The sequence below is a fragment of the Falco cherrug genome, chromosome 5, assembly GCF_023634085.1.
Source record: "Falco cherrug isolate bFalChe1 chromosome 5, bFalChe1.pri, whole genome shotgun sequence".
Classification (NCBI taxonomy): Eukaryota; Metazoa; Chordata; class Aves; order Falconiformes; family Falconidae; genus Falco; species Falco cherrug.
The window spans coordinates 10,082,851-10,091,958 of NC_073701.1; the positions used below are offsets into that span (position 1 = coordinate 10,082,851).

Sequence of the window (9,108 nt, forward strand, 5' to 3'; positions counted from 1 at the left end):
GCTGAGAGCATCACTCATGACACCTACGTGAACTATGTCATACTGGGAAATCCACTCTACTTCTGCGTCTGTTGATTTCAATCAGTGGTTTTCCGGTTCCTTGGTGACAGTGTTTAAAGGCTATTTCACTGCGCAAAACCAATGGTTATTTTTTAACCCAGCTTCAGATTCACAGCCATTCAACACAGTTATTCTTTAATCCTTACAATACACTAGAAGTTTGCGTTGACAACTCGACTCTCTCTCTCAAAAAAAAAAATAAATTTAAACCCTGTTCTTTCTCACCAGGGAAAATCTTTCATTTGCCAGACCAAAACACGGGAACCTGCAGCTTTCTCTACAAGGCAACACTTCGAACTTGCAGAAATGGTTCTGCTTTTGCTGTGCTGACCTACCTTTGACACAAGGAGTCTATCAGCTCTGATTGCCTATGAAAAGTGACATCAGCAGCCACCAAAGATGGCAGCGAAGCTCTTCAGCTTGTGCAACGCAGGACGCCTGCTGCTTCCCCATCTGCTTGTGCCCACCCACACTACCAAGCCAGGCTGGATGCACTTTCCATGGGGGAGCGCAAGTGGAAGTGTTTCTCACAGCAAACGGCTATCAGAGAGGGACACCATTGTATTGTACCATCAGACCTACCACTACAAAAAAGCTGGGATTTTGATTGTTTGCAACTTGTAGTTTCCCTATGAAAACTTTTCCTCCTGAACAGAACTTCTCTGTTTGACTCTTGGGGAGGATTGCCAGTTCAACTGCTGGTGGCCATTTTCTGTAATATAGAAAGTATGAAATAACAGCAGCCTGACTTCAAATTTGGCAGCAAGTTGGAGTCTCCTTCCATTCCTCAACATTAAATTCAAGCTCTTTAGCACTGTAACATGTAGTGTGTGACCTCTTTGCAAGCCCTAGTTTTATTGCTCATTAGGCTATGTGCCTTAAAAAGATTTTCAGTAACCCTATATAGCTAACAGTCCACTTTTCTTAGAAAGATATCTACCTTCCAGCACGATTGCTTGTCAGTAAAGTTAGTTAGATTGGAATGAGAAGTCACAGGGTTCAAAGCTATTCAAAGCGAGGAGGGAGGTAGCAATATCCCAGTTTGTCCTTTCGCTACTCTGTCATGTAAAAACAAAGGGCGCTATTATTTTTTTTTTTTCCTGCTACTGGCGTACCCACAGCTTCCAATGAGGATTTGGGTTCTGCTGTGCTAAGACAGCCTTCAGGAACAAACAGCCTAAGTAGTTGTGACAGGCAAAGGAAGCACTTTTTGTTCTGTTTTTCAGAATATAAAAGCAGAACGTACAGACTTGCCTGTAATCATGCAGGAAACCAAGGGCAGAACAGCACCTTGAACTCAGGCCTCCGACTGTCAGATCCGTGTTTTCATCACACTCCTGAGCGTACGTACTTGCCTTTGAACTAGTGCAGGGGGATATAATACTGCACCAGAGGCAGGCGAGTGCTAGCTCACAGAGCTATTTCTGCAAAGCAGTTCCAAGCACTGAATGCAGAGCTCTCCGAATACTTTGCAGTCAGCTCTGTGCAGCATGTCATCCAGGCGTGGAATTCACTGCCATAAGAGGATGAGTCAAGGGCTGTAGCGGAGTTTCTTGAAGGGTTGAAAAACAGCCTGGTTAGTTTAGGCAATGGGACCGCCTTTCTTTTGGGAGCAGGGGGGTTATTTTGTGTGGGGTCTAGGGCTGCTGGGTCCAAGGCTGGGCACTGATGCTGAGGTGCTAAACTGTCAGAAAATTAGTGATTGTGATTTTCAGGAGGAGCAGACCCTCTCTTTCTGTTTAGCGTTTTGATTGCTTTGCACAGGAATGGCAGAAAGAGACTTTTCTTGTGCTCGGAGAAACTTCACCAGAACTTTCTCACATAACTTTCAGCATGTTTGACACTCACTGGACAAAAAAAAAAAAATACCTATACCAGGCTAGGCAGGAAATTTGTTTCTTTTTCTTTGCATTTTTGTTTCCACCAGGGCTGGTGAATGCAGCATGCAAAGTAGCTGTGATTACAGCACAGCTAGGGCTAGAGGATTTTAGAATGGTTTGTACTCTAGCAAAAAAAAAAAAAAAAAGCAAACAACAACAAACCCAAACTACATCACCATCAGAAAAAAAAAACCAAAACCAAACCCCCAAAAAACCCCACCAAAAAACAAACCACCAAGCCCAAACCAATGAAACTCGAGGATAAATAAGGGGAAGGGAAGAAGAGACAAAGTGTCTGTGAGGTCAGGTGGTTAAGTATTTTTGGACTGCCAAGGTGGTGCTCTTAAGTGAAGTTAATGTATTATGCAGTAGAAAGCTAACGAGACCAGGTCTGTTAAACACGGGCTTGGTGTTACCTAGCGCTGGAGTGCTTCAAATTACACGGGCCCAGGTTGTATTTGATCACCTCGCCCGCTTTGACAAAGTGAGCAGCAGGCTTTTATATAATGTACACGATCGAATACTGTAGGGAACAATCCTGCATTGGCAGGGGAGGGAAGCTGATGACATAATAGGTCTTCTCCATCTCGAAGTTAGGTGATTCATCAATTAAATGAGTTCGGTGGGATAAAGCAGCATGGAAGGGCAATTTCCCCATGACACGCTGCATGCCGGTTAACTCTTTCCCCCCGATTCCAGCCACGCCGCTCGGATCCGGGCTCCGCCGCTGTGCCCGGCAGGCTCCGGCTGCGCGGCCCCCGAGCGCTCGGCGGGCCGGGGCGGGGGGCGGCGGCACCGGGACCCCGGGCCGAGCCGGGCCGGCCGCGCTCACGGTGGCTCCGGGCACCGCAGCCGCCGCCCGCCGCGGCCGCAGCACCGCGCTCCGTGCGGGATGCGTGAAGCCCACAGCCCCCGCCGCCTCCCCCGTAGGGGCCGCGCTGGCCCCGCGGGCAGCGCCCCGCCGCCCACCAGCCGGGCCGGGTCGGGCGTGGGGGGTGGGGGGGTAAGCGACCACCCGTTGCCCGCTGCCCCCTCTGCGCGGCGCGGGCGGGGGCTTCGCGCACCTGCCCGGGCCACCTGAGCGCCCCGCTCCCCTTTCCCGGGACCCGCAGGCTCCCCGCAAGCCGCGCTGCGGGCCGGGCCGCGGTGTCCCGCAGCGGGCGGCGGGGCCGGCGGGGGCTGCCGCCTGCATTGCGTCGGGGGCGCGGCGCGCAGCGTGCCGCGGCGGGGGCCGGGCTGGCGGCGGGGGCGGCCGGCCCGGGGGGCAGCGTGCCTCCCCTCCTCCCGCCGGTCCCGTGTCCCCCCCGCCCTCCCGCTCCCCGAGCTGCACCAAACAGCTCTCAGGTTTCTGCTGATACTGCAGCGTCAAGAAATGGCTCGAGTTTGCTCCTCGCTCTTATGCGTTGAGCAGCCCTCTCGCTCCTGCCACACGCGTCCTGCTCCTGCCTCCTGCTGCTGCTGCTGCCGCTGCTGCTGCTGCCGGGACGAGCCAAGACCGACTCCGGGGATGCGGCTGCAGGACTGCGGCTCTCTCACACCTCCCCAGCCGCCGCTGCCCAGCGCCCGGCTCCTTTTCCAGCGATCTTAAAGGAAGAGAGCAGGAGAGCCAGCAGCTATCTAGGACGCCTTGATTTTATTTACTAACTCAAGCCTTTGGAAAAGGTACTTTGCACTCTTTTCCACCCCCCACCCCCCACCCCCCACTGCGGTTCTCGGCAGAAACTAATTAAACCCACTCGCCCTTGGTGCAGCCTAAGACAGTGTATGAATATTTCAGTGTCTCGCAGGCAGCCCTGTAAAGCGATCACTGTATTATTAAGAGGGGCGCAAGAGGAGGAGGAGGGTTGAGTTAGCCGCTGCGGTTTTTGTTTTGTTTTGGTTTTTTTTGGATGCTGCTGCAAGGCGACTTGACGCATTCCGGCACTGGCTCCTACTCCTAACCAGCGCACCTCACTCGGAGCAGGTAAGGAAAAGCCTCTTCTTCCCCACCCCCCCCTGCTGTTGGACTCTATTTTGGACAGTTTGGGCCTGGGATGTCGATCTCCCTGTCCTCGTCTCTCTTTTAGTTGTGTTTAGCTGCTGCAAAGCAAGAGAGGAGATGCCTTGCCTCCCCTCCCCTAATCCCCTCAATTGGTGTGATGAAGTTGTCAGTGCTCAGCTAAGTCTCCATCGCCAGTGAAGTGGGGAGCGTGGTGGTCAGGAGACTTATTGCAGGAGCTGACCCCGCTGAAGTTGCCTGGGAAGCCCTCCCGATGCACCCAGGGCACCGCAGGGTCCACATCGTCCCCTTCCTGCCTTGGAGGCCCCGGTGCGTGTCTGGGGATGTGTGGGAACACGTAGGGCTCCGCATGTGCTGCCGTAGTGGGCAGAGCGGGATGTTCTTGCTGGTGTGGAAACCAATCCATTGCGCCTGAGCGTGTGTGTGTGGTTGGGCTTGGGGACTGGTTTCTTATGTTTCTCTCCTCCCTGGCAGCCTCCATCCTGCAAGTGAGATTTATGCCTTCAGAAGCAGAGTACCTCCATCCCTCCCTCCCCAGTGCACAAGCGTAGAGGACTGGGGCAGTGGGGAGCAGGGAGGGAGGGGGCAGGAGATGGAAATTTGCTGAGTTGGCATTGCAAGGACTCGCCTCCCAGCCGCCCCCTTGATTGATCTATTTATTTATTTATTTATTTATTTATTTATTTATTTATTTATTTGTGTGTATGTGTGTGTGTGTGTGTGTGTGTGGTAACTTTATGACAGCAGCCGCGGTGATGGTCGAGTCGGCGAGAAAAGCGGACGGATCGAGTTAAAGGCAAAAGGAGACAGCTGGGGAGGGGACCCCAGCCTGGGGGTGCACTCCACAGACCTTCAGCCTCCCGGCTTGGGGGACAGGACCCCTCACCTTACCTGCCCTCTTCCCCCCCTAAAGGTACTTCTTCCCTCTTTGTTCCCCCTCCCCTCATCCCTGATGCCTCTCCCTTCATCCCACCTCTCCTTTCCCCTTTTGGGTATTTCCATCCTCTAGGCTCCTCATCTATCCCTTCCTCAAGCTCTCCATCCCTACTCATCATCCCTCCCTGCAGACTTTGTGTCTGTCCGTCCATTCACCCCCACCCCAGCCTCCCCTGCCACTGAACTGCCCTGGGGCTGTCTACTCTCCTCCATCCTCCTCCTCCTCCCTCTCAAGTCCCTCTCCGTCATTTCTTCCCTTCCCCTGGGTCCCCCTTCCCGTGTGCCACCATGACCGTGATGGCTGGAGAGAACATGGATGAGACTTCTGCGCTACCTGGCCACCCCCAGGATAGCTACCAGCCCGCTGGCCACGATGACCATGAGTGCTGTGAACGCGTAGTGATAAACATTGCGGGACTACGCTTTGAGACGCAGCTGAAGACCTTAGCCCAGTTCCCCAACACTCTGCTGGGCAATCCCAAGAAGCGCATGCGGTACTTTGACCCCTTGCGCAATGAGTACTTTTTTGACCGTAATCGGCCCAGCTTTGATGCCATCCTCTACTACTATCAGTCTGGGGGGCGGCTTCGCCGGCCAGTCAATGTGCCCTTGGACATGTTCTCTGAGGAGATCAAATTTTATGAGCTGGGTGAGGAGGCCATGGAGAAGTTCCGGGAAGATGAAGGGTTCATCAAAGATGAGGAGAGACCCTTGCCAGAGGGGGAGTACCAACGCCAAGTATGGCTCCTCTTTGAATACCCAGAGAGCTCTGGGCCTGCAAGGGTCATTGCAATAGTCTCTGTCATGGTGATCCTCATCTCCATTGTGATCTTCTGCCTAGAGACATTACCTGAGCTGAAGGAGGACAAGGAGTATACAGTGCATCGCACTGACAATACTACCCAGGTCTACAAATCCAACATCTTCACAGATCCCTTCTTTGTTGTGGAGACCCTGTGCATCATCTGGTTCTCCTTTGAGCTGGTGGTGCGCTTCTTTGCTTGCCCCAGCAAGACTGAATTCTTCAAGAATATTATGAACTTCATTGACATTGTGGCCATCATCCCTTACTTCATCACCCTGGGCACCGAGATGGCCGAGCGGGAGGGGACTCAGAAAGGAGAGCAGGCCACCTCCTTGGCCATCCTGAGAGTCATCAGACTGGTAAGAGTATTTCGAATCTTCAAACTCTCCCGGCACTCTAAGGGCCTCCAGATTTTGGGACAGACCCTCAAAGCAAGTATGAGAGAGCTAGGTTTACTAATCTTCTTCCTCTTCATTGGGGTGATTTTGTTCTCTAGTGCGGTATATTTTGCTGAGGCTGAAGAACCTGAGTCTCATTTCACAAGTATCCCTGATGCTTTCTGGTGGGCGGTGGTATCCATGACCACTGTGGGCTATGGTGACATGTACCCTGTGACAATTGGAGGCAAAATCGTAGGCTCCTTGTGTGCCATCGCTGGTGTGCTGACAATTGCCCTGCCTGTACCTGTCATCGTGTCCAACTTCAACTACTTCTACCACCGAGAAACAGAAGGGGAAGAACAGGCTCAGTTACTTCACGTTAGCTCCCCTAATTTAGCATCTGACAGTGATCTCAGTCGCCGCAGCTCCTCCACAATCAGCAAATCTGAGTACATGGAAATCGAAGAGGATATGAATAATAGCATAGACAATTTTAGAGAGGCTAATCTCAGAACTGGCAACTGCACTGTAGCCAACCAAAACTGTGTTAATAAAAGCAAGCTGCTGACTGATGTGTAAACAAAACAAACCAAAATCCCCACTCACAGCTTGAAGACTTTAGTGACACAGTCACACTTTGTAGATGCTTTACTGATAGTCTTTGAATGCTTTATTTACCTCGTAAATGCATTGTTGCATTGCGAAGTCTTGCTCAGCGATTAAGAAGCTTCCAGGATCCATGAAAGATAAGATTTTGTTTATTTATAAAAAGCTTTTTCCACCTGGTAAATTATAACCATTTGAACTAGTTTAGTTTTAAGCTGTATGACATTAGACCTAAATTTTTCCTCTCCCATCTCCCTTTTTTTTTGATGAAGTTTAACCTAAACTAAACAAGACAGTTTTTAGAGCTATAAAGCATATGCATGGATTCCAGTAAAAATATTCTGCAAAACTGCACAGTTGCAAGAAAGTGCATCAAATAATAATAATAATAATAATAAAAAGATTAGCAAAAACCTGCAGCAAGCATTTGCCACGGTTTTTATGGAGGAGCGCAAATTTTCCTTCCACCCCTTATGTGAAAGGTTACATACTTCCAATCTACAGATCCACACAGCACCTTATTAAAAACATACTTAAGCCTGGTCTCTTTTGCTGTCCATAGAAGAACTATTCTAAAAGGAAACTAAAAGGAAAACAACAAACAAAACTGAAGACAAAACATCTGCAATGCTGCTAAGTTCTCTTACATGCAGATGATTTAAACACACTTTTCCTTTTCCCTGTCCAGAACTGGATACAAAACTTTAAGCCCCTCTGTTGCAAGATAGCACAATGGAGTTTAATATAAGCATGTTTGAATTTGATGCTATTTATTTTATAATCGCATGCTTGAAACGTTACCTCAGACAATAGCGGATAAGCTTTCGTTTGAACTGAATCCTCTAAAAATAGGTCCTTTATCTCTCTTTTCTTTTCTTTTCTTTTCTTTTTTTTTTTTCTTTTCTTTTCTTTTTTTCATTTCTTTTCTTTTCTTTTCTTTTCTTTTCTTTTCTTTTCTTTTCTTTTCTTTTCTTTTCTTTTCTTTTCTTTTCTTTTCTTTTCTTTTCTTTTCTTTTCTTTTCTTTTCTTTTCTTTTCTTTTCTTTTCTTTTCTTTTCTTTTCTTTTCTTTTCTTTTCTTTTCTTTTCTTTTCTTTTATTTTATTTTATTTTATTTTATTTTATTTTATTTTATTTTATTTTATTTTTATTTTTTGATTTGCATTCACCAGAAGTGCACTCCTTAATTTATTAAATCGTTGACTAGTAATTTAAAGTACTGTATTTAAGTGCGTATGTTAGTCAATGGGAACAATAACTTTTGGAGATCAAAGCATGTTCAAATATTCAGCATTATGGCCTATTTGATTAAGGTGTAACTTGAATTAATTAATGCATGCATTCAATAATAATAATAAATAATAATAATAATAACAACAACAACAACAATAAAAACAAAATTAAAAAAAGTGCTTGGTAGACCGAGGGCCTGAATGAACTGATCAGAGAAACCTGATTGTTTTCCTGCATTGCTCAGGGAAATGTGTTGGCTTTTGTCCAGGCGTTGTCGGAAGGGAACATATCCCATCCTTTAAAGGGAAAGCTATATGGAAAATTAAGAAGTTAAGTTATATATAGCAACACCTAAAACCTAGTATCTTTTATAGCTGAAAGGTGCAGATGCATGCTTTTTGGTGCATTCTCAGAATGTAAATGAAACTTATCTATTATATGCATCCAAATTGCAGCAGCTGGTTTCTTTTGCAGTCATTAGTTGAGACTTTTTTGTATTCCCCTAAAAATCACTGAAGAGACTCAACAGATTGATTTAGATTGTTGTGCAGTGCCTTTATCTTACATCCCCTAAATTGCTGAAAGTGCCTCCAGAAACTGAGCTGATCAGAGATAGTGAAGGAACGGGCAAGGCACCAACACACTGTCAGGGGTGTTCTGTGCTGCCTCCTGGCACGGCACAGAAGGGGACAGAGAAAAAATGAGCAAGAGTGAGAGAGGGACGCAGAAGAGGCAGGCAGAGACCACCAGCGCCCATGGGATACCTTCCTTCCTCAGCCAGTCCGATGCTGCAGGGCTCAGCATTTGTTTCTGCCAAATAACTCATAGTTTTGTTTATGCAAGACTTCAAGTTTCCCTAGGTTGTTTATAGAGACGTCGCTGCCATCCTCGTATCTGCCCTTCCTTTCCCTGAGATGGCTGTTTGGCAGCCTGTCCCAGCACGACAGGACGCAGGAGGAACTAGGGACCAGTGTGAACTGCGGCATCGCCCCGTCAGGCAGCCAGACTGCAGGGCTGTGCTTTTGTTTCCTTTGGATTCCCTGGCAGGTAGGGGGGAGAGACTTTCTAGTGTGCTCCCATCCCTGCCTCCTCCATCCCCTTTTGCCAGTCTGTCAGATCTTAAATCCCGTCACAGATCCTTTGAGCCATAGTCTTGTTTCTGGCCTCTAACCTTACTCCCACCATCATCTGGTGAGGGAAGCAACACTCGA

General features: G+C 48.4%; 1 protein-coding gene across 1 annotated transcript; it reads left to right on the forward strand.

Moving 5' to 3' along the window:
- The first annotated feature begins 4,665 nt into the window (after positions 1–4,665).
- LOC102053035 (potassium voltage-gated channel subfamily A member 1) lies at positions 4,666–7,498 on the forward strand. Its single transcript, XM_027815097.2, has one exon. It carries the CDS (start codon positions 5,164–5,166, stop codon positions 6,637–6,639), a length of 1,476 nt encoding a protein of 491 aa, XP_027670898.1. The 5' UTR covers positions 4,666–5,163; the 3' UTR covers positions 6,640–7,498.
- Positions 7,499–9,108: the final 1,610 nt, after the last annotated feature.

Excerpts from the sequence above, each read along its gene's own strand:
- LOC102053035 (XM_027815097.2), top strand. The coding sequence starts at position 5,164 with ATGACCGTGATGGCTGGAGAGAACATGGATGAGACTTCTGCGCTACCT.